Source organism: Pipra filicauda, unplaced genomic scaffold (assembly GCF_003945595.2).
Source record: "Pipra filicauda isolate LSUMZ 115617 unplaced genomic scaffold, ASM394559v2 scaffold324_size1259732_pilon, whole genome shotgun sequence".
In the NCBI taxonomy this organism is placed as follows: domain Eukaryota; kingdom Metazoa; phylum Chordata; class Aves; order Passeriformes; family Pipridae; genus Pipra; species Pipra filicauda.
In genome coordinates, this window is record NW_024104448.1 from 495872 (window position 1) to 521475 (window position 25604).

Below are 25604 nucleotides of genomic sequence, written 5' to 3' on the forward strand. Positions count from 1 at the left end.
CTATAGCTTGTGTTCAACTTACCAGCATTTTGCACTAATGGATTGCAGATGCTGCAGAGAATACTAATACCAGAAGATTTCGTACTCTGGTAGTAACATGTCATGCTTTTATAGTCTCTGAGTATGTGATAGTTGTGACATTTAATTTAATTTAATAATTGCATTTTGTAAATAATTATCTACCTGTTACAGGAGCAACTATAGATTTCACGGAAACACCCCCCTTGAAGATATTTCAGCTGTTAATTTAGTCTCTCTGGGAGGCACACCTAGACTTGAGGACAGTTGAGGATATCAATGCTTTTTAGTTGCTCAGGTACAATAGAACTTCACCATGTCTGGAACATGTGAGTTGGCAAAATGAAACCTTGCAGTAGTCTGTGCTCCTGCAGCCCAGAGAGGGGGAACCTTGGGCAGTGTCAGTGGCTTCAGAAAGCTCTGCAGAGCAGCAGTTGCTGTAGTGCTTTGCTGCCAGAAGGCACTGTGGGGCTGGTGCTGTGCGTGCTGGGATTTGCCTCCTTAGCTGGTGAATCAGGCAGCCCGTTCCCTGCCCTGCCCTCTGCACTCAGCAACCTCGTGCATCTGCCTGCTTCTGCCTGGGGCCACCATGAGGGATGTTTGTCTGATGTGTTGGTACAAACAGGCTGTTTGGGTTTTAGCTTATCTGGAGACACATATTTTTGCCATCATATGCATACTATATATGCCTATCTGTAAACACATAAATTTAGTTCTTAGAAGAGGCCTGAGAAGGAATCTCTGCAATTAATGTGAAGAACTTGTATGCTTATTTTAATGCAACTGAATCCATTGACTGGAGAATTTGTCTCGTGTTTACAAGCTGAAAAAGCGAGGAACCCGTACATTTGTAAAAGAGGACCAAGCGACTTGACATATGTTGCATCAACCTGAGCAAGTAAGCAGGAATAAAAATAAATACTAAAACTTGGAGTTTCCTGTAACTCATGTGCTCTAGACTAGAAAAGCATTGCTAAAACCCAAGTTTTACTGAGAAAAAAAAAAAAGATAATTCATTTTATTAAACAAATTAATACTTAGACATCAGTAATTTTACATGTCTGTAATGTTTTTTTACCTTGATAGTGTTTCACTACATTTTAGGTTGTTTTAAGTAATATTTATATAAATATACATTTTATGTATTTCAGAAAAAAGCTTAAAGGAAGCATACTAGAGAGTGTTTAGCATACAACAATCATTTTGGAGATGAAGACTTGGAAAACACATGGTTTAAGATACATTGAAAGACTGCATCATCTGATCTGTCCCATATTCAAAGTCAAAACCCTTTAGATTTCTAGAGACTCACTGGAGTGTGGAGGGTTGAAAATGCTGGAAAAGACAAGATCAAGGGCAAATCCTTTGTTTGCAGTCCCTGTAATGGAAAGTAATTTTACCTTCTGGTTTGGTCCTGCCTCAATATGTGCCTGTTATAGTAAATGCATCTTTGTCATGCACGAGCACCACTTGCATTAACGATAATGGAGTTTTCATATGCATTTGAAAGATGTTCATACCCTCTGTTATTGCATGTCTAATGCTGCTGAAGCCAATGCTGCTATATTCTGTTTTTTCCTCTGTGAATCAGCACTGTTATAGTCAGCAGGTACATATATCTTTAGGAATTCTGCTTAAGGAATCTGGCAAACCTACATTTTTGAACATGTTTTTAGTAGCTTTGATTTATTTTGATTATTATGTGCTGGGGAGTTTCACTACAATTCAGCAGATAGAATTTAGGTCCAAGATAGTAGATAAATATGCTGTCCAGGTTCTGAAATCAAACCATGTTTTCAAACTTAAGTGGGCAAGTTGTTAAAATAATCAAACTCCAATTTACTTTTTATTTAAGAAAGAAAAAACCTGTGCACAGCATATATATGGTGTAGTGATTTTTGAAAAACATGAGAAGATGAATAGATTGCGATCTTGAGGAATGGGTTTTTAGGAAATGATAATGCTTTAGTTACCGGTGTAAAACTAACTCACTTATCTTGTGCCTGTGTTTCTTGGTCAAACCTGGGAGAACGAAATAAGTGTTTTGCATACTGCTTCAAATGGAGTAAGGATTGAATATTTGGAGCCATTATTGTAAGATCTTTGGGACCTGTAAATTACATACTACTTTTCAAATAATTCCTACTTTTGTATATAAACCAAGTGTGGTTCTACTCACTTTGTTCAATGTTAACATTGTATTGGTAAGAAGTACAAACTGAAGAGAAAACAAAATGCCAAGGCTGGGTTTTTCTAGTTTGGGGGGTTTTGTGTTCTTAAATTCCTGGTTGTCTTCAATTTCAAGGTAAATCTTCTTTAGTTTTCTATTTAGATAGTCATTTGGTGTATTCTACCCAAATGCTGGAGACTAATGGGGTTTGGAAAATTACATGACAGGATTGTTGAGGTGAACTCTTATAATGACAGTATTAAAGACACAGGTGGAACAGTGAGTCCTAAAGTCCATCATCAGTGCAGGTTCATCAGCTGGCCTGACTGTGCTTGACCTTTTGCATGGTGAACCGGTACAGCAAGTGCCACAAAGCTCTCCTTTTCCAAACAAAAACACATGTACCTCTTTCATCTTGCAAGGCCTCTGTAAAGGTCAAACACAGCTGTAGTTCAGCTGAACAAAAAGGATCAGCTCCATTCTTGCATCTTGTGCAATGCCACAAATAAAGACAGGACGGGGAGAGGTTTAACTTGTGGAAGGGAGTTCTCACAGTAAATGAAAGTAAAGGTTTGCTACTCCAAAGGGTTTTCTTTAATAACCTCACAATTTTAGCCACCCTATTTATTTAATTGAGAGCATGTTGCTGTCTAGCCTGCAGATAAACTAGCTAACCCTGTCATTTTACCTTCCTGAGTGCAGTTTCACATTACAAGACTATCAGTCCACAGACAAGTTATCATACAGTAATACTAAGCTAACATGGCTGTGTGAGTAAATTTAATTAACTGCAAAGATGGAATTCTCAGCTTTTCCTTCACTTGGCCAACATCCAGAAGTATGTAGCTTCTATGCTGTAGGAAACGCTGTAGAATACAAAATATGCACATTTGCATGTAAGCATTATCTGCACAGTCTGATATCCACATCCTGATTTTGGTTCACTTTTACTGTGCATTTGTGCCTTCTCATTTGTTGCATTTGTACTTCACTTAAAAACTAACACTGAGATTTTACTAAAAATCTTAATTTGAGGGTTTTTTTTTAATGGTGTAGCTGCTAAAGAAAACACCAAAAGGTGCCTTTTACAATGTATTGTCTTTCTGAATAATGTTTTCAACAGCTGCAACAACTGTGGATATTGTCAATTGGGAAATATGTTTGAAATATGCCCACCGTATGAATGTCCACAAATTAGGCTTTGTGAAAACCTAAAATGAGTGCTCTGCAGTCCAACTGCATCAGTAGATGGATTGTTCCCAGCCCGGTTCCCAGTACAGTGTACATTGCTTCTGTACTGGCTAGATATAGGGGCATTTTTATTTATTGTGCTCTGTTTTTATACGTAAAAGATTGCTAGGAAACTAGGACACAGTGGCAACGGTGACTAGCTGAGTGTATAAGTTACTGTTACACAAGTTCTTGGCACAAGCCGAGATGAGAAAAAATGACACCACGGACCCAGGAAATAAATGCATTATTCATTCTTTTCTCTGCATTTCTTTTGTGTTCTACTTTACTATTTCTGTTAATTAAATGTTCTCATGAAAAGCTTCCTCTCCACCTTTTTCCCCCCAGCCCAGGGTCAATATCCCTGACCTCATTGCTCCAGTTTCTCTCACTGGTTTTAACTGAGAGAAATGTAAAGCTTGCATATTATTTTAAAATACCTAAGATCAGCTTAGGTGTATAAAGGTCTGAATCCTGCTTGCTTTTGGTCTGCAGAGTAGAGAGTAATGTATCTGTATGTTAAATACAGGTTTTAAATTAATGTATGGGTCCTTTTTCAATCACGAGATCAAGTAAAGAAGTTGTTTGGGCGGGTGAAACAAAACAAAAAGACCCTTTTACTAATTTATCTGGATACCCTGGATGATTTTGTGATTTTCTTGTCATTACTCCCCTTTTTGTAGGCTAATTTTCAATAATGCTAAGAGACCACAAGAAAATTTCCCTTAAACATTTATTCTTCTTCAGAGTTGATAACATTTGGGACTGGGAGAGAAGAAATGTTTTAAGACATATTGTGATCTGATCAGAAGTAGGTGGATCTGGCAGCTGGATAGAAATCTCTTTACAAACAGCTTAGTGGTAGTTCTGTGTATTTGTTACTGAGAATAAAAGGAAAGCATTACATTTTTAGCACTTGGTTTCCAGCATTCAGGAAATACACATCATGAATGTGTATTAAGCTTCATTTTATTGCTTACTAGTTCTTTTAATGACACTGGTATAAAATCTCATGCCCCTTTAGTGACTCTGCTTTCCCTATTACAGGTGCTGTTGTCCGGATTGATTGGTGTTGTTTCTTGGAAGAGACCACTTTCACTTGTGGTGAGTGATTTTGTCTTTATATAGAAGCCTAATAGTCATTTGGGATGATTTTCCAGTGCTGTTATGTATCCTAATATTTATAAACCCTTAGTACAAAAATTTTGTGACTTTGAAGTTGTATTACATAAAATACCTAGGTGACAATGATATTTTTCTTCTATCTGACAAATGGACTATTGGTCTGCCCTTAGTTTTGCATTTAACTTAATTTTGCAAAAATTGCACCGCAGAGTAATCTTTTTAACAAGTAATCTGGAGAGGAAAAAAACTTATTCCAAATTAGTAGCTGTTCATCTTCCTCTGCAGAATGATTTTCAGATACATTATTTCTGTTGTGAGATCCATGTAGTGACTTAATAATGAAAAATTATCTGTTCTTTATATGTGCATGATAATAGAGTTTCAGATAACCTATTAACATAAAGTAGTATTAGATTCAAATCAATCTTATTTAAAAGGTGCGATGATTGTGTCAATAAGGACGTGTTAGCAGATGAATATTGCCTTTGAAAAAGTGTGCATCTGTAACAGAGTAACAGAAAACATTTGTAACAGTTAATACTAAAGGTAGCCCCCGGGAAAAAAGAATATAATGGAAAGTATAAAATGCAAAGTCCTGTATTATTGACAATAAGCTTAATTAGAACTTGAAGTGTATCTTTCAGTATTATGAACTAAATCAGTTAGAGCTTCCATCATTAGAATAGACAATATTCATGCATCAGAAATGTTATTCAGGCCTACTGAGACTTGGCTTCTTTGATTCCTGAACACTTACTCACACGTTGTAAGTTCAGCTGGGCTCTCAGCTATCGATCCACTCAGTGAAATATGAATAGGCAGTCATGTTAGCATCATTCAAGGAAATAAAGATAAAAGGGAAGAAACAGTAAATGGCAACATTAATGCTTGCAGAACAGCTCACCTTCCTAAAATATGCTCTAGGAAATTATTTCTTTCTAAGAGTAAGCTTAATGCTCATGTGTTAGATCCTGACTTTCTCCTGTATTTCTGTATTGGCACTTGGTGGTGATACAATAATCGGCTGGAAGAACAGGAGACAGGGATGATGTTTTTCACCGCTCCGTGTGATTAAGCTGTGTAACAGCCGGGCTAATAGTTTTGCAGTGGCTACATAATATCTTGTTTTTCTTGTTGAATTGTAAATACCTTTTAGCAGTTGGAACCCAGGAGTGCAGTATGACGGTTCTGATTAGCAATCAGTACTGTGTAACTTTGCAACCTCATATCAACATGCTTATGAGTTGTATTTCTTGTGACCTGTTTATACAACACATGCCAAATACATATGGTCAATGATTACCTTTTACCCTATTTTATAGTATTACAAACAACTATATAATTGATTACAGTACATGTGGGTTTTGTTGCAATGCGTTACAAAATCTGTCATTTCCAAAAGTGATTCCAGAAAGATAGATATCTTTATCATTTGAAGCTATGAATAAAGATATAAAATTAAACCATACACCATCTGTGATGTCCTGAAAACTGGTGAAACTGTTATATTTTAAGGTGCCAGTTTTCTGCATATCTCGGATTTTTGGCTAAAACAGAGTTGATAACAACCTGTGTTTTGACTATTGCTGAGCAGTACCTGTGCAGTATCCAGGCTCTCTATTGTTCTCACACTGCATCATTTGCTTTGGCTTTTTCCTTCCTCTTTCCTTTGCCTATTAAACTATCTCCACGCACAAGTTTTTTCACTTGGGCTTTTCTAATTCTCTTCCAGTCCTGCTGCAAGGGGCAGAGATGGAGCAGGTGTGTGTGTGGTGCTCAGCTGCTGGCCAGGGTCAGCCCCTCACGCTGCTGAATCAGATTGACTCATCACTATAATTGTATGGATTTTTTCCTCAGATGTCTTTTCTTTGCAAATATATCATTTTCTGCAGGCAAAAAGAGGAAGTTGAAGAAGCATTAAAAACAAACAGTAGTTCACCAACCATTCATTTCTGTCCGTATCATACCAGAAATGTGTTATGTAGTATTGGTGTAGAAATAAGTGGGTTATTGGATAGTTTAAAACCTTGGAAACAAAGTTAAAACTGAGAATAGTTGTGTATTTACAAGATATTAGTGCAAATGTTTATGTACTAAAGAGATTTTACTGTGATATTAATGTGCAGAAATTAATTAGAAAAAAGTCTGTATTGAAAAAAGAAATTACTAATAATTTTAAATAAATATATCCGCATACATGCTTGCCCCATAAGGTAATGAATATGTAAAACTGCTCCAAATGTTTTTCCTCATTGATTATCTTCTATCTCTAGATATCTTTGCTGAGTGTGGTAGAAATAACCAAGCTTCAGGAAACAGATGAAACATAAAATGAATAGAAATAAATTATGAGTAAGTTTCCTGTTTTCTTCTCAGTGAGGTAGGGTATTGACACGTTCCTGGCCGTGCTGCTGAACCCAAAGTCCTAGAGTACCTTAATTGATGAGTCATGGTATTTTTAAACTCTCGTAAGAGAATTTACGTCTGCCTTTCGGATGAAATCCAATTGAAATTTTTGAATTAAAAAAATAAAGTGGTTGTCCTCCCTCCAAACCCCACTCTTCTCCCCAAGGAGAGATTTGGTTTTGGTTACTGGAATAAAAGAGTGATCTCTGTAGTGGAGAGACAATGTCAGCATAATTGGGTCAAGACTGTAGGAGGAAAATGAGTGAAAAAATGCCCCCTGTGGGAGAAGGGCAGAGTCTAAAGGCACCCATCACCTCGTGTGTCATTGTTGACTTTGATACTTGTGTGATGTGGAGATGAGATGCAGAACATCCCTCTGCTTTAACAGATCCCTTCATCAGTCTGCAGTATCACTTCAGCGTGAGTATTCTTTGAATTCGTTGATCAAAATGTTCATTAGGAACACTTGTCTTTGGGGCTGGGGTGTCAGTTTAAAGGTTAACAAAACACTGTGTGAAAACACTGTGAAAACAACTGCATCTTACGTAATAGAATTTTTCTAAGTTTCTGATAAACTAGGAAATGGCTGAATGCTGAGTATTGCTTGCTTTCAGAAAGAGACTTGGAAAGCTGTAATCACTTCTACGTGGAAAGCAAATCCAGTGCTGGTTTACAAAGTAGCTCTTCTAGTATAGAGTTGTAAATTTTGCTCAGAGCTGATGTGAATCCAGGCTTTGAAATTGAGAACAGAGTGTTTTTCTTTGACCTCTTTTCTGGGAGCATGGAAGGAAAATGCTCAAATTTAGAGGAGCTGAATGATAAATCAAGGGGCAGAGAATTGTGGAGAACTAGGAAAGGAAGAGGGAATTGAAATGTGAGTCTGAGGACATGAGGGAGATAGAGATCAAAAGCTGTGCAGAAGAACAAGATCTGGATGAGTAGAGAAGAGTGAACCAAAACCATGTCAGTAAGAAGTCACACAATGGAATCTCTGATTTTTCAGTATGATTTTTAAGAACAGTACTACAAGCACCATAAATAACTGACTTGCAGTATATTTGGATCCTAGGTTTGAATGATTTCAGTGAAGAAAATGTAAGCTGTAAATAATCTTTTCCTATAGTTGGGACATAGTTAAGTTTTCTTTGCCTCTTCCCTTGCTCTTCTCCCTTCACTGAGGATTAGTTGTATAAAGCACTTTGGTAACCAAACTAGATCAACCGTGTCTGCACACTACTGCAGCATGACTGGAGTTGTACCAACAGTCTGTGAGGCAAGTCTAAAAATGAGATTAATGTATCTATTGATAACTGTACTCCAGGTTACATCAGTTTGAAAGCAGATTTAAAATAGATTTCTATCGAAGCTGCTTCTCTTTTATAGTTATTTCCAGAAGATTCTCAAACAGAGTAGTTAAACTTGAATGATCTTGGGGTTTTGGTAGTAAATTATCTTTCCTTATTTAAAAAATACCCAACCACTAAATGAGGCCAGTGAATGTGGGGCCTTTTCAATCATTGTCATTATTTCATTCCTGCTCCTTCCTTACTTGCTTCCAGGGATGTATGTTCCCTTCCTACCCAGCTTCTGGTAAGAGCCAGTGGTGTGTAGGACACCTCTTGAGAGAAGTACGAGAACTTGCCATTTACCTGACTGTATTCCACACTTTATGGGAAGTGCATGGCAGAAGCTGTGGATCTCTTTTGTGTCTTCTAATGACAAATTTGGGATAGTAAGTGGTCAGATGCTTCAAGAAGGGCAATTTTAATTTACTGGATAGTGTTCTTGGACAGGAGACCTTAGTGGAAAGAACAGCTGAAGAGGAATAGGAGAGAATAGGAACAGAACTGCAACTGATGACAGGTCTGCTTTAGGCATTCTTAGATGCATCCTGATTTAGTCGTTCCCAATAAAGCTTGCAGATCTTTCTAATTTTTTTTTGTTTCCTCAGCTTCTGACAGCAGTTAAAATGTCAGTAGAAGCAGGATAACCACAGCATTCATCCTTCCCTTTTCATTAGTGTCTTTATGCTATAGCATAAATTTTCAGTTTCAAATACTTTAAGAAATAACCAACCGTATGAGAAATGAATGGGGATTTCTTAGGAAAGAAATTCTTTGTTACACAAAATACCTTAATGAATAACATAAATAGGTAAAAATATAAATATTTTATAGACATGTTATATTTAGTGACTAGTTTTGGCTGTACTTGTGCTGACGTTTGTGTTTTGTTTTTCTGTGAAGATTCAAAGGATCAGATTTTACTGAAATGCTTCTCAGAAAGTAGATTTCAAAGATACTTGTAAAAGATGGATATGATTTTAGATGTGCATATGCAGAAACGTGCCCTAGTCATGTTTGCACAGTTATTCAGAAAATAGAAGTTATCTGATCAGCCACACTTGCCCAGTCTAATTTGAACTTTGATGTTTGTGATCAGTCTGTGGAAATTAATAGCATGGAGTGTTTTATTTACTATGCATTAACACAGTGTATTTCTCCAAAACTGATAGTGCAATTAAAAGCTTAAGTTTATTCTTAGGTTAAAGTGCTACAACCTCTGGATACTCTTTCAGGCTTTTTCTGATGACTTTCTGAGGCCTTTCCTGGTGCTATGCATGGGTCGTAAGTGAAATTTCTCCTAGACAGGGAGTCACTTTGGGTGACTAAAAAGAAGTCTGTTAAATATGATGAACTTTCCTGTCTGAATCCTCTTGATAGAAGTTTGTGCTTTAAATCTGAGAGGTTTGACAGTTTTGTTTTGTTTTCTTTTCTTTCTAGATTGGGCCTTTTCTGAATTTTTGTTAGTTTGGAGCACTAACAAAAATTTTGTTAAAAATTTTGTTAGTTTGGATTTATTGACTAATCTCTTGTTATTTAAGCTGTTGGTCTTGAATTTCTTGTCTTCCTCTGTATTACCAAGTGTACGTGTTGAGCTTTAGTGCAGCTTACCACCTAAGGAGTCTTTCTGCTGTGCCTTTTACAACCAGACTTGTCTATCTTGCGTTGGCCTCTTTAGCCACCAGCGCGCTTGGAGCAAATGTGGGCAGAGTCCTTCCCAAATGTTCGTTCGCGAAGCCTGGCCACAATGATGGTTGCAAAACAGAAGAACTTTTATGTGTCTGTACGTGTGTGTGGGAAGTGGGTAAGTCAGAGATTGGCTGCAATATTCACCTGTGTCCCTGCTCTGAGGGATGCTTTCCCAGTGTGTGAACTGCTGGTTTAGGCCATGAAATCATGTCTCCTGGTGGATTGAGTAGGGAATCTGAAAACTGTGGTCTTGAAAGGTTGCAATTAGAGTGTGTGTAAACTCTGATTACATTCATGTTCCATAGTTTTTATTTGCAGGTGGATGAACGTAAGCATAAACATTTAGCTTTTTAAAAGTGCGCTGTCTTACCTATTGCTGGTTTGGGGTTTTTAATTAGACTGCTAGTTCCCTTCTTTCTTCTTTAGTATAATGAAGCAACTGGCAAAAAAACCTACCCCTAGTGCCGTTTTATTAGAATATACCTGACAGAAGAGGAAGAGGGGAAAAATGGAGAATGATCCAGTAAAGTTGTGAACTGGGAGAGAAAGAAATAACACTTGAGATAAAAACAGAGGAAATGAACCAGAGAAATCTTTGTAATGGTGGAGAACGCATGTCACAGAGTGAAACATGTCTTTAGAATGAATATTCTGGGACCCCTTTTACAGCTTTTTCCTGCCTAGGTCTCTCTGCATCTCTCTGATACCCTTTTGACAAACGCTGCCTGTTCCTGGGCCCAGCTGCCACCAGCTGTCACTCGTGAGAATCTGGACTCCTCTGTTGAGCGTCCATCTGCTCATTAGTTATCCCCAGTCACAAAGCCTAAAAAGAATCACAAGCAGCTTTTCCTGAAGAGCAGACAGAGCCTGCTGAGGCACAACCTTTGCCCCTTCCTAAACAGGCCCATTACCTTACAGTCTTCATTACCTTAAAAGGCGCGTTCTCCCCACGTGCTCCCGCGGCATGGTGTTGCCATGGCAGCCGTTCCTCTGGCACAGCAGGGCCGGAGGAGACTGTCCCAGTTCCAGTGGCAGGGCTCTGCTCCTAAGGGAGGGTGTCGGTGAGTGCTGCACTTGCCTCTCTTCAGTCCATCTAATGCTCTTGTTCTCACATGCTTTCTAAATATATCTGCTAATGGTTTTTTCATCTCATTTGCTCCTTCTTTTAGAAATGCAAGCTGCATCCCATCTGGTCCTGGAGCTTTTGGCAGCCTTTGCACAGTGTAATTTCTTCAACTCTTTCTTGGTGTGAGTCTAGTTTCCTTCAGCATTTCTTCTTCCTTCAGGGTAAATTAATCTGGTATCTAGTATCACTGGAGCCTGGATAGTTTGGCAACACAGAAACTATTTATCAAACTTTGTATTTTGGTTTCAAGGGGTCAGGAAACAGTAGCTGCAAAAATTTATTTTAGACAAGATAAACTGCATTTGAAATGTTTTTATTTGAAAGTAGAATAAATACTTGCATGAACTAATTAAAGCATTTTGGGGGGTGATGGAGTTGGGGATGAATACTTCATTCTTTGTGTAATCAGAACGCATGTGACTTCAGTATTGTTTTTGTGACAGATGGAAAGAAATGCGCTGTTACCCAAAGAGAATCTAATTATCCTGTGCTTGTTGAAGAAAAATACTTTCAGTGGGGTTTGTTTGTCAGGTGAATTGCAGTTTAGATCCTGAGCTAGATATCTGCAATTGAGTGTTTGGGTTTCCTTGCTACAGACGCTGTAAAATCAACAACATTATGTATTCAGTTCTACTTCAGATATATGAGTAGAGGTCTTAGAAATCTTAAAGTTCACGTATTGATGATCTCCATCAAATTATTCTTGTGAGTCTTCCTTAGAGATGTGTGTGCACTTTTTCTTTAAACAGTCAAAATTACAATGAGGTCACATTAGAATCAAACTGGGAAAAAACCCTGTCTACATTGCAGCCTTGCCTCAGAAACTGTCTGACTGAGAATGCTCATGTCCTCTTCTGGAGCTGAGCAGTCGTGGCTTGCTGACCTCGCTTACCTGACAGGAGCCTTCTTCCTTAATGAGGAAAGGAGAAGTGTTCTGGTGTGCTGGGTTTCAGAGAGACAACACAGTTGTTCATTAATGAGAATAATTGCACATGAGTAGTTAATTGCTATTAATATTTTGGGACAGACAGATGCAAAGCATTGGTGTATGTGACCTTTCCTACCTGCTTCTCTCTAAGGATGTTTCTGCCAGGAAGGGCTGCTTGGGAGCTGTGTGATACCTGTCCTTGTCAGCTGGACAACATGAGCTTTTATTTCCTCAGGGAATTTTGTTACAGATGCTGTGGAAGGTTAATTTATATGGAGTAGCATTTCACCAACACTTGCATGGAGGTGAATCCCTCCAGCAATGTGACACTTGCGAAAAGTAATGTATTGCTTAGATGGATGAACCTATTATGCAGTTGCTATGGAAGTATAAATTAAGTCTTATGGAGATTTGTTTTAAAGTTACTAGACTACTCACACTTTTAAAAAAATATAATAATTTCTATTTACTGGTTTAGCTGGCTGTTTTGTTTAAATAAGGATTGTTTCGTTATATACAAAGCTAATTTAGAAAAATGGTGTCTTTCCTAATGTCCTAAATTTCTAATTTAATTAATTTCTAATTTTTTTCTAAATGTCATCTTCCTTTTCCTCTTCTGCTGTTGTCATGGAACATTTTTGAGAAATAATGTTTTATTAGGCAACTTTAAAAAAGTTTCAGTTTTTACTTCCATGGAGAGAATGTTTGAAAGAAAATTAAAGTTGTATGGCTGAGGTAGTTACAAGTTTAAAATCTGACTTATGTGGTAAAAATTCTATTCAGTAAGCATTTCTATTTGAAGTGTTTATGATCACACTGGATATCAACTCCAGTTTTTTCATCTGACTGTAGAGCTGGAGCAGTCATTTTTGAAGCATTTCAAATGGACGGAGTTTTGAGTAGCGTTAAAATAAGTTAGTACTGTTTGATTTCTTTCTCTTTCAAAATAAGACTTTTAAATTACATTTCTTGTGCATGGATTTTTTTATTTAGGGAAGCACTGGTGCATAAATGGAAATGTAGTGATAAAAATTAGACAGCATGAACTACTATATAAAAAAAGCAATCTTTTTGTCAAAATTACTTCTTTTGACTGCCTGCACATATAGTAGAGATTTTCTGATTAGTTTTGTTGCAGTATTAATTACAGGTCATTGGAGGATTCTTTTGAGTGCTTACTTTCATGTAGCAAACTTTGAATGAGGTTCTGTAGTGCACTGTCTGGTTATTCCCTGTTGCCCTTTTAATAGAATATTTGACAAAACTTCAGCTTGTTCTCTGCTATGAAAATAATTACCAGCAAACTTTGTTTTCTTAAAATTACTGTTGGAAGTGTGTTACATTACTTGAATACGTCAAGAGATAGCTTGAATCTTATCTGAAAAAAAAGTATAGCTCCTCTTTTGCACAGTAGTAGTCGGTAGGCCACTGAGGTTAAGTTCAGTATAAAATGCACTTCTTAAGTGAGTGAAGCTGAAAAGTTGTGTCATGTTGTCTATTTTAAATTTTAAATAAATTTAATAGCATAATACAAGGTATTGAAATACAATATATATACAATATGTATTGTGTAATTAGATAATTTATATTCTATACCATAATTTTTTGTTGTATATTTCTGTATGTGTATGAATTTGTGTATTTATTGGAAGTCCTGAAAGTTTGGTTACTTTGTAGTGAGGGATAATATACATTGGAATCTTGAGGGAGCATTTAAGGGAGCCAATTCCTGCATGTAAACATCGCAGGGGTAAGGGGGTGTTTAGGTCATTTGTGAAGTAGATTGTCACAGTCAAACCCCAGTGGGCCTAAGGATTCCAGCAGGCACACAAAATCTACTCATTTCAGGAACCTTTGGTGCAAAGGTCTTGAAAGCAAATGGCAAGATTTTCAGTATGAATTGGCATGAAGCAGTGGTAATGCCTTTGCCAGATCTGTGTTTGTCCTCATTCTCACATGGCAAATTGATGTTGAAGCAAAGCAGAGAATATAAGGCTCCTTTTGGAAAGGATCCTGCTGCCATGTGGCTGTAAAGTCCTTTTACTTTCTGCTTTCTCAGAATTTCCTCAGCTGTTGCTGTGGTCAGCAGCATAGCAAAGAATGAAAAATAGAAGCAAATATACTTGAAACCTGCAAGTTTAACTTGTGTTGCTGCTCACTGGGGTGGGGGAAAAGGGAGTGGACGAGACAAAAATGGATTATTGTTAGGGCATGAAGGGGTTTGAAACAGGCTGAAGAGGCTTTTAGGTAGCAAAATGAATTACTGCAGATCTGGATCTAGAAGTGTTTGCTGCCCTGCTAGGAATAATAGGGAGATGATATAACCTGCAGAACAACTAATAAAATAGTTGGTTTGGACTGAGTTTTTAATTTTCAAATAGGATTGAAAGTTATCTGGTGCTTCATTCTCCAATTACAGCTCAAGTATTCCATGAGCTGTAAGATTGTCTGTAGTAGCTTTTGTTTAGGCTTTCAGGGGAAAAGGATAGTCACCAAGCTTCCTAGAAATTACTGCTTGTTTCTTTGAATGTACTTCAGAAAGGTGTAGATGCTAAAAGAGTTAATTAGAATCAAAATAACAGAAAATTAATAGATGCTGGAATGTCTACTTTTGACAAATTTCTACTCAATGTTTCTAAGCTGAGAGCACAGGTCTTTATTACTAAATAAGGCCCCTCTTACGCTTTCCTAAAAAATACTAAAGTAAATAGTGTAATCGCTCTTGCTTTAATACAGCATTACAGGAATAATAAACAAGTGCAGAATACGACAATGCTGAACTCACTGTTGTTTTACAGTCTTTTAATCCGAGCACGCTTGAGGAAGTAATCTGTATGGCCATTGTTAGTACAGGGAATTTCTTGGAGGTTTTGAATGGAATATTCTTGTTATGAGATAATGGAGATTTATTTTGATACAGACAGATCTTTGCCTTTATCTCACTTTGTACTCCTGAATGTAGAGACAAGGTTGTGGTTTGGATTCCAGGTTCCTGAAAAGCCTGGGCAGCAACTACCAAATCCCCAACTTTGTTGTTGTTACTGCACAGTGATACAGGAGGAATCAAAACTACTACTGCTGGTCTTTAAATAGAGTTATTCTTTGTGATGCAAATCCTGCTGCAAACACACCTATCTGTTGTGCACTGTGCTGTTCTCAACAGCTTTCACACAATTACTTTGAAGATACAACTTTGCTGACTCTTAGTGGAAGCTGATTGCTACTCTGACAATAAACAGAGTCAGAGAGAGGCATCATTTTCCCCTGTAAATTAAAACCAATATAATTGTTTATAATCTTAAATAGAATAATATTCGAAGATACAGTTGAATTTTTCCACAGAAGTTTTTTAATGAAAATATAGAAATGAAGATACAACCAAGCAACTAATAACAATTAAATTCCAAGATCTACGAGTTAATAGGACCAGAGTGTGGTCAATAAAATCATGTACACCAAGGTTAAGTTCAGAAATCTGAGCTATTTAGCTTTGAAATTAGAAATAGTTGCATGGATTTTAATGTTTACACCAAGGTTTCAGCTTTCTCTTAAAAAGTTAGATATCCTCATTAAAGCTAGTCAGAAGAAATTTTATCTGGAGAAAATGTAATTTAATTTAATAATTTCTGGGTTCATATAATTTAGGATAAAACAAAATATAATTTCTGATTCTTAACATAAAAGCCTTAAAATCTTTAACCTGATGCTGTGCCACACAACAAGGAATATTTCTGCCTATTTAATATAGAACATTGCTTTGGACCTAGAGAAAATATTTTTGTTCAAACCTTTATTTTAGTTTAGGCAAAGGACGTGGAATACTGAGTTAAGCAGATCTGAAATGCCAACACTTTTTCATTCAGTCTGTTCTTGGCAAGTATTGAGAAATAATTTTAAAAGCGTTGTAATTTAATCATGAAAAAGAAATCTATTACGAGGCAAATAACAGGAAGATAAATTTTGTTGTTTCTTCTGCACTTGCAAACCGTTAGTCAACAGTGTTGGTTTGAGTGCCATTTCTGTTTAGTAAGTTTTTAAAATGGGCTTATTTAAAATTATATGTGCATTATGTATTTAATTCTATAATCTGTTAAATGAGTTTTATCTGCCAATATTTTTTTGTTGTACGCTTTATAGTTGAATGAATTACAAGGGCAGATGGCATCAATAAATTCACGTACTATGATCAGGAGCATAAAACAGCCTTGATAAGGAGCTTCAAAACTTACCTTGGAATTGTGGCATATAGTCCAAAATATTTCAGTATTTTTAAAATTGCTATCTGGTGGTGTCTCTGTGATGCCCACTCCATCGTGCTAATAGATACAATATTCCAGTACTTAAATAAGTTTACTAAAAATCCACATTTTAGTATAAATTTGGCTAGTTTTGGCTTCCCACTGTTACTAGCTGGGTATGCTTCTTTTTACTTACCTGAAGAGCTGAATTTTGGTTTTTGTTCATGGTAGTACCTTGTGTGGGCCAGGAATTTGAGGCAGAGCTGTGCAGGCATTTTATTATAGTGGACTAGATAGAGAAGATCAGTATGCTTTTAAAGCCCTTTTTTCTTAGATTAAAAAATATAAGTTATCTCCTGTAATGCAACTAGAGAAGAGGGGATAGACATTTTTAAGGGATTTTACATTTTTAACTACATGAAGGCAAAATTTCAGTGTTTATTGCAAACTCTTTTTTCCTGGATAAATGACTGGGGAATAGGAAAAAAAAATCATGTTAAATATATTGAAAAATAAAAATATCAATTAGATAATTAAGATAAAAATAATAGTAATAATTAAAATTATTATAATACTAGAAATAAAATATAATTACTACAACTTGATTTAGTTAGAAGTAATCTTGTTTTGAAGGGACTGTTTGGAGTACATATATATAGCCTGTTATCTGTCACTCAGTGTAACAGATCTCAAAGCTTCGTACTTATTATTAGGGATGTGATTATTTAGGGGAATAGACAGAAAATGTTAGTCTGAAAGCAGGTAAGGAATTGTCTCAGTCTGAGGAGACTGGACTGTTTGCTAAAGAGGATGAGTTATAAAACAGACCAAACTCCTCTCTCTCAGCAATTGTAAATTCAAAATTAAGGGGCTTTAATCGAGGAAGTGTGGAAAAAACAGAAGAAATAACAACCCTTTATTAAAAGATATATGTATGATGGCAAAACCAGTAACAGAACACAAAAAACCCCAACTAGACAGTAGTCCTAGAAAAAAAAAAAGTCTGAAAGAATACTGCTCTGTCCTTTAGCGCAGTCCTGATTGTGGCCTGCAGGGGCGCTGTGGGATCGCTGGAGGTGCAGAGCCTGCGGTACCCGTCATGGCCGGCAGGGGCGCTGTGGGATCGCTGGAGGTGCAGAGCCTGCAGTACCCGTCATGGCCGGCAGGGGCACTGTGGGCTCCGGCAGTCACCATGCGGGGAGAGGGGTCCGGAGGGAGCGGGGAGGGCGGTCCTGGACCGCGGGAGGAGCCGAGAAGAAAATGGGGGACCCTCCCCTCAGTGGGAGGAAAAAGGGAAGGGAAGCAGTCCACTCCTGCGGGACTCACCGCTGTCCCAGGTGACGGTGTCTCAAAACTCCTCCCTTCTCTCCTGCGGGCACGCAACTCTCCGATGAAACACAGCAGATCCAGGCTGGAGACAAGAGACAGCTCCCAGGCAAGTCGAAGTCAGCAGTCTGAGCTGACCAGGATGAGAAGCCAAAAAACCAGATCCCCAGTCCCTCTCCCCAAATGCCTGCACGCAGACCCTGCACGCTCCCTCCGAGAGCCAAATCCGCAGTCTGTCCTCAGTCTGGCAGCCAGCTCCCCCCAGCCTCTGATGGGCCGTTAGCCAGGAATGTAGCTCAGCTGGCTACATCCTTTGTAAAGCTAATGACCTCCCTTCCCCCCCACTCACTCCGTTTTTCCTTGGAGTGGAACAGGGGAAGAAAAATTCTCCTGAATTTCTAACCTATAACAGGAATGAATGTACAGTGCTTTGGCTACTCACATAAATTTCCCTTGACCACACTGTTGGCCATAAAGATGTGATGTAGCCCTTGGTGAGATGAGATGAGATGAGCTGCTTGTCTGCATTTCTGGGAAAGAGAATGCACGTCTGTTTGTGGTGGGACACTGGCTTGACAGAAAACTCAGAAATCTTCACCTTAAATTCAGCATCTGGCTGATCCAACAGGTAGCCTGTGTCTGTACCCCAGACAATCTCGAATTAACTTAGTACTGGTGCAGTTACAGGATCTCACTGTTCATAATGTGTGATGGCCATAAATGTTCAGATTTGCTTCTGGCTTCTTCCTTCTGCATCTCTCAGGGAAGCTTTAAATTCTGTAGAACAAATGACAATAAGTGTTGCTGTCTGTATTCCATGTAAGCCAAAGCTTTGTGAGCAAGATACCATACAGCAAGTTTTTAAATCTGCTTATACAGTGGTTTACAGAGACAAACACATTTACCTCTGCTTCTCAAATCATAAATGTGTGTTAAAATGTATTTATTATAGAGCCCGGGCCCCCTGGTGGTCTAGTGGTCAGGATGCAGCGCTCTCACTGCCGCGGCCCGGGTTCGATTCCCGGTCAGGGGACTTCCCCGGGCAGATGGAGCTCGTCAGCCCTGTAAGACCATCTAAGAGAAGGTCACTCTAAACAAACCTACGTCCTGAGGACCTCACTGCCGCTGTCCAAGCTTGCTCAGCCCCGGCAGATGAACCTCAGGATTAAAGGGTGGGCTCAGTTCAGCGCACACTGTGTCTCACCTAAAAAATCCACTGCGCAGGCTGGAAGGGTAATGACCTTTCCCAAATCTTCGTTCGTGAAGACTGGCCATGATGAAAAATTATAAAGCCCATTGACTGTATGCATACATAGTTAATGTGATTGGAAAAGTCTGTAGTATCTAGTGTCAAACTTCAGCGTCTCAAAAGCGTCAAACTTCAGCGTTTCTACAAAATTCTTCAATACTGTAAAACTAAGTTCATTCAAGGATGATTTTATGACTTTTCAGAAAACTGCAGGACAGGAATTAAGACGGAAAAACACATAGACACAGTATTACAGGTACAGAGGATTGGCAGATTTGCAGAAGCAAGCTTACCATGGCAATGCCTGTTTCTTCTCCAAGTACACTTGTAATAGGGAGAGTTCAAAGGATGCTGAAACTAAAACCGTAACACTGTTGAAAGCTCAGCAAAACTGATATTTATTACCAGGAGGTGGCCAACAAAACGAACAAACTTGAGAGAGAGAGAGAGGAAAATAAGCCTTCAGTATGACTCGCTAGTCACCCAGGTGTGGCTTATGAAGTTATCTTACCGACCCAGAATGCCTAAAATTCCCCAGAGCAGAAGCTGCATTCTCGGAGTCGGCAGGCTCACGAGATAGCGGGCATCCCGCAAAAGGCAACGTTGTCCTTTGATGTGAAGCTTGCTCCATCCAGAATGAGCTGTCTGCTTTTTATACAGTTAACTGAATGACGTCTACCTGGGCAGGTGTGGCCAGCACCGCCCAGCTAGAGGCCCTCAGTCCCACCCCTTGGTTATGCAAGTGGGATCTCTTCTGCGCATGCGTGAGTAACTCGGGATTCCCCTTGAGCATGCATGTTATACCTCAGGAGTCTTTTCTAATTGAGTCTGGGGGTTTACTTCATCTTTCTCCTCTTCAGTTTCTCCTTCAAGTGTCCTTGGAAGGTGATGGGCCAATCATAAGACAGCAATTAAATATAATTTGTACAAGAAGCTCTCTTCAAGGACGAAGTTCCCATTTATCAGTGCTTGTTTTCTCATAACTTGACAGGAAAAAGATAAACTGACAGGTGGCTGGGCCAAACACAGACCAAAAGTATTAACGTGTAATTAAGCCCTGATACAACACTGAACAGAAGGTAACATTTTTTCTAAGTGTGTCTTGACTATCAAACCACTGAAAACTACTTGTAGTAGTAAGTCCTTCTTCAAACTGTAGTTAATATGTGCCATTCCTTTTTACTGTGCTCCTGGTGGATAAATATGATATTTATCCATATATTTATAAATATGATAAATAGTGTCATGAGTCTGTGGTTTGGGTCACTTAAAGAAACACCATCAAAGGTACTGGCAAAAAGCAGGGTTTAATATAAATTTGTGAAAGAGTGACTTAACTGAGTTTGACATCAAGGTTCACTCTATTACTTACTACACAGTTGAAACATACATAGGAAAATAGAATTAGAATCAATTTAGAATGTTTTACACAGAGACCAGAGATGCACATTATCATTGTAATGAAATTTGAAATTCTCTGGTTATTAAATTTTTCTCCTCTTGCATAAGAAATTGTGCCATCTTTTACTTCTTTAGAATAGTACTGTCACACTGTAGCTTCTGCAATCTGTTTTTTGCTTTTATATACAGCTTCATAGAATCATAGTATAGAATGGGTTCGAAGGGACCCTAAAGGTCATGTAGGTCCACCCCCTGCCACGGGCAGGGACACCTTCCACTAGCCCAGGTTGCTCCAAGCCCCGTCCAACCTGGCCTTGGACACTTCCAGGGATGGGGCAACCACAGCTTCTCTGGGCAACCTGTGCCAGGGCCTCCCCACCCTCCCAGGGAAGAATTTCTTCCTAATATCTAGTTGGAAGCCATTCCTCCTTATCCTATCACCACATGCCCTTGCCCCAAGTCCCTCTCCAGCTCTCTTGGGGCTCCTTTAGGCACGGGAAGGTGCTCAAAGGTCCCCACAGAGTCTTCCCTTCTCCAGTCTGAACAGCCCCAGCTCTCCCCACCTGTCTCCAGAGCAGTGGTGCTCCAGCCCTGGGATCATCTCGGTGGCCTTCTCTGGACTTGCTCCATCAGGGTCACATCCTTCCTGTGGTGGGGGGCCCAGAGCTGGATGCAACTCTCCAGGTCTCTTGTGAGAGTGGAGTAGAGGGGCAGAATGCCCTCCCTCGACCTGCTGCCCACACTGCCTGGGATGTAGCCCAGGACGTGGTTGGCTTCTGGGCTACAAACACACATTGCCGGGTCATATTGTGCTTCTTATTCTCCAGCATCCCCAAGTCCTTCTTCTCAGGGCTGCTCTCACTCCATATTTTGGTAGAAAGCTGTATATTTACAGGAAATCAAAAATTTTAATGTTTTCTGTTGCAAATCACAAACTCTACTGTTTGCTAAAGTTGGTCGTTCTTTTGTTTTTCCCCTTTTACCTCCTAACAATTCAAGAACAAATTGTGAAAGACACAATAAGAGGAAGGATTAAAGATTTCAGTTTTTCAGGTAATACAATTTTAACTGTGCCTTTGGGAAATAAGATGAAAGGAAGTCTAAAGGTTATAAAAAAATTGTAAAAACAATAATTGAAAAAAGCAATAGTGAGAAACAAAAATGAAAGTGATGGAAAAGAATGGATGGGGAGAATACATCAACTTTTGTAAATCCTTTTGATTTTTTTTGGTGGCATCCATAAATTTAAGATTATCTACTTTGGGACATTCTGACGGCAAGTGTATGGTTATATCTATTTAAGAAATGTGCAGTAAAAAATTTTCACAAACAATCTGAGAATACTGATAATTTTCTAAAAAGTCAAGTTTTACTAAAGAGAGAACTACAAATAACTTCTGTTATAGTGGAAAGATAACCTGTTAGGATTAGGGCTTACTTTTTTTTTTTTTTTTTTCAGTAAAGAAGGTCACTTATTTTGAGCTGTCCCTTGTAAAAGTGTGGGGGAACTGATTTTTTCATTCTGTGCAGATTTGTGTGGTGTGGTCTCTTCAGTGTGCATGTTGGGACTGCAAGGATGAAAACTCACTCTTGATATACTCTCCATAATTATACTTAAAGTAGTTCTCAGAAACGGAGTGAAAAGGGGAGCCTCGTGTGGCTCTGCCCTTCCTTAGTTTCTGCCATAGCACAGGGCCAGTGCAGCCTTTTTTCTGTTGCTACATTCTGCCAGCTTTCAGAAGAAACAGAGAGGAATCAGTTGAGAAATTGATTGAACTATAAATTTGTTTCGACTCTTCTCCAAAGTTTTGGAAAGTATAACTCTTCCAGCACAGCAGGGAAAGATACCTACATCCAGTGTTTGGGTATAGCCACAGAATAGTTGGGGTTGGATGTAGAGATGTCTTCTAAGAAACTATGTAATTGAGGATTAAATAGAAACTGGTAAGTTGTTTGCTGTTGCCATGTATTCCTGCAATCAGATGTCCATCATCCCTGTTGTTTGTAAGTACAGCAAATATATTCCATTAAGCCTCAGCCCCCCCCCTTTGCATTAGAATTTTTCTTCTCTTTTGGTAGAGAACCGATGTGAAGACTTTAAATAGTTTTATTTGTAAAGACAGAAGTTATGGGAAGGCCAGGAGAACCTCTTTCTTGTAACCTGAACCTCAGAATTATGGAAACAATGAAATAGAAGCAGCAGATTAGGGTCATGAAGAGAATTAACTAGTTTATAATTACAGGTGTGAGATGACACCTCAAATTGTGAGTTGTTACTTCATTGTAAATAATTGCATCTGAGCAGAGCTAATTAGTTTTGTAGAATTAGTTTAAGACTATGGTAACATTTAAGTAGGAAGTCCGTTAACATTTCTTCTATAGAGTACTTTGTGTAGAATATCAACTGTGACTTCTCCAATTAGTTCTGCTAAGACCATGTCATAATAAATCAATTGTTTTCACTTTTTGTTCGTGTAGTAATTCTTGGTGGCTTTGGGAGCTTAGTGATATTGATGCATCTTCCTGAATTCTAGGAATATTTTAACTTGTTTATGTGTTTAACTAGAAAGGTGGAAAACATACTGTAGTGTTAAAACAGCATTAAGATGTCATAGCCCTTCAGTATCTGACACACTGTGTTTTCTTCAGCGTAATTTTTTTCCCTTGATCACTGGGTTAACTGCATCACACACTCTTTCCTAATAATTCCATGCTGCTCCTGCCAGGATGTCGCACCGAGCTCTCAGAGCAAACATTTCGTAGCTTGCTTTCTGAGGAAAATTTTAATGTAGAACTTAGATAAATTGACTTCATGAATAATGTATATCTAACTTCATCTATGGCATTTCATAGTGTCACAATCCACAATGACCACTCTTTCAAAGGGTTGCAGATACATTTGTTTTTACTGCGTACATGTGCCAGTGTTAGAAAAGATTGATTTGTGATAAAAACATTAAGCACACTGAAGATATTGTTTAATGCTTGTTAATGTGGTAATTGATACTTTTATGCCTCCTTTTCTCTGTTGTGGCTTCCAACATGGTGGTAATGTCTCAAGTTGTGATAACAGTGGTACAAGTCTGCCCTAGGCCATCAGTAGAAGGCTTTTTTTGGTATATAGCTGAGAAGCATTAAGGAAGGAGATTGGAAATACTTCAGTTACTTTTATTAGGATCTTTGTGCTCTGCAAAAGGCAAGGTAGTTACAACAGACTTGCAAAGGAACTGAGTTTTCCCTTCTAACTCCATGCCCAGCTTAGGAAGTTCCTTGCCTGGGACATTGAGAAGTGAAGCGTAAACCAATCAAATTGGGAAGACAAGTGTGAGAGAGGACTTCAGTGTTTGATATGGGACCATGTGGTGGCTGCCACCTTGAAATGCAACTTCTATAGAGAACATAATACTTAGACCCACTGAGAAGAGCAGGAATTGTAAGAGCCTGTTACGTGATTTTGGCAGTGCTGGGTTCTTCTCTCTTGTCTTTGCCAGTGGCAAGAGGAAGAGGTTACCTTGGAAACTCCAGCAGAGGTTTCTTCATTAATGAATGCTGATATGGAGAAAGTACTGCTGATAGATAAACTTGATGTAGGTTGCAGCCCTTGTTGTCAGATGTGATGCTTGGAAGAATCTGAAACTGGCAACTTAAATTTTTTAAAACAAATTCTTGTCCTTTGGTTAATACTGTGGAGATTACAGGGTGGGTTTTTTTGCCTGAAAACGCTAAAAAAAACCCCAACAACCATTTTGGATGCAAGGTTGCAAAAAATACTCATAGCACGTGCATTGACACAAGATAACATCTTGTGAGAACAGTGAAGGGTTGTAGACTCTGACCATGCATATGGAAAAAGATGCAACAGAATTTCTTACTAATTTCAGATAATACACTCCTGCTCCCACTGAGTTATGACAGTGTCAACACTGAATATTTAAGGTGGCCACACACTGGGCACATGTTTATTCTTGGCCTCTTATTGCTTGTGCCATTCCCATTCCCTACGTAGATTTCTGTCTGCCCACACTGGGCCAGGTTTTTTATATTTAAAGCAATAAAATTGTAATTAAGCTGATGGAATTGAGTTATTATTGTTTTGACATGTTTTGACATATTTTGAAGTGAGGCAAAAGGAGTAATTAACACAATGGGTAATTAATATGGAAGATGCTGCGTAAATTGTCATCATCATGGCCGGGCTTCGCGAACGAAGATTTGGGAAGGGCTCTACCCACGTTTGTTGCAAGCGCACTGGTGGCTAAAAAGGCCAATATGAGACGGGCATGTCCGGTTGCAAAAGGCACTGCAGAAAGACTCCTTAGGTGGTAAATTCTGCAGGGCACAATTCTTTCTGCGTTGTCTTTTCCCCTCAAGGGTGATCCTGCGTGCGTTCTCAAAGGAAACAGCAGCGTTACAGATGGTGTGTCTCCAGGCCTCCCGATTGGAGGCCAGAGTAGACCAGTTATGTTGATCATTTAATATGGAAGATGCTGCATAAATTGTAATTGTTGTTTAAATACCAAGTAATTATATGTATCCAGAATTTTATTCACCTTTTTCCCCTAACTTGTTGGAATTCATGATATGTGATATTGACAAATACTTTTCCTGTCTAGGATACCCATATCCTCATCAAAAGGGATTTAAATTGTTTCAAGATTACTTCTGTTTTAAAAAAAAAACAAACAACTTTTTCAATTCCTATATTTTAGCAATGCTCATTAATAAAACCCATTAAATTTTCAGAGTGTGTTATAAAAGTGGGAGATAAGTGGATTACTTTGAAATGGCTGGAAGAAAAGCATATGATAGTCAAGCTTAGTTTTGATTTAGTTTTCTCCTATAGTGCAAGACTGAAGATGTTGTGAGATTAAATACCCTACTCTAAATTATATAACATGTTGCCATCCATGTAATTGTACGACAGACTGGAAGTTCTTGAACATCTAAATTATATTTTTCCTTATTTGCCTCTTGCAGTGAATAATAATGGACTGCTTGGTTTTTTCCCAGATCACCTTTTTCATGCTGCTGTCTGCAGTGTGTGTCATGCTGAACTTGGCCGGCTCCATCCTCTCCTGCCAGAACGCTCAGCTGGTGAAGTCCCTGGAAGGCTGTCAGCTGGTGAGTAATGAAAAACAAGTCTCTTTCAAAGGGCAAGGATTTTATTTTGCATTTGTTAGGGTTTTATGCACATATTCCTTTGACTTCCTGAACATTTAGTAGAGCAATCTATAGGTATTACAACAGGAAAAATCATTTTGAGAAAAGCTTGAGGGTTGAAGTGCTTTGTCACCTCAAAAAATAAGTTTTAGTATTAGAAATGCTTGCTTCTTAATGTCATGGTAACAATAGTGC

The 25604-nt window shown here is 38.4% G+C and overlaps 1 protein-coding gene across 6 annotated transcripts in view; it reads left to right on the forward strand.

Moving 5' to 3' along the window:
* Positions 1-25604, forward strand: part of FAM189A1 (family with sequence similarity 189 member A1) — a 115026-nt gene that overhangs the window by 35805 nt on the left and 53617 nt on the right. For 5 of the 6 annotated variants that reach the window (XM_027740842.2, XM_027740843.2, XM_027740841.2 and 2 more), the window contains exons 2-3: positions 4466-4522; positions 25260-25370. In XM_027740842.2, the coding sequence (XP_027596643.1) occupies positions 4466-4522; positions 25260-25370 (168 nt within the window). Of the gene's footprint in view, positions 1-4465; positions 4523-11168; positions 11230-25259; positions 25371-25604 lie in introns of those variants that run through there. The other variant, XM_039383764.1, reaches the window with a different exon arrangement.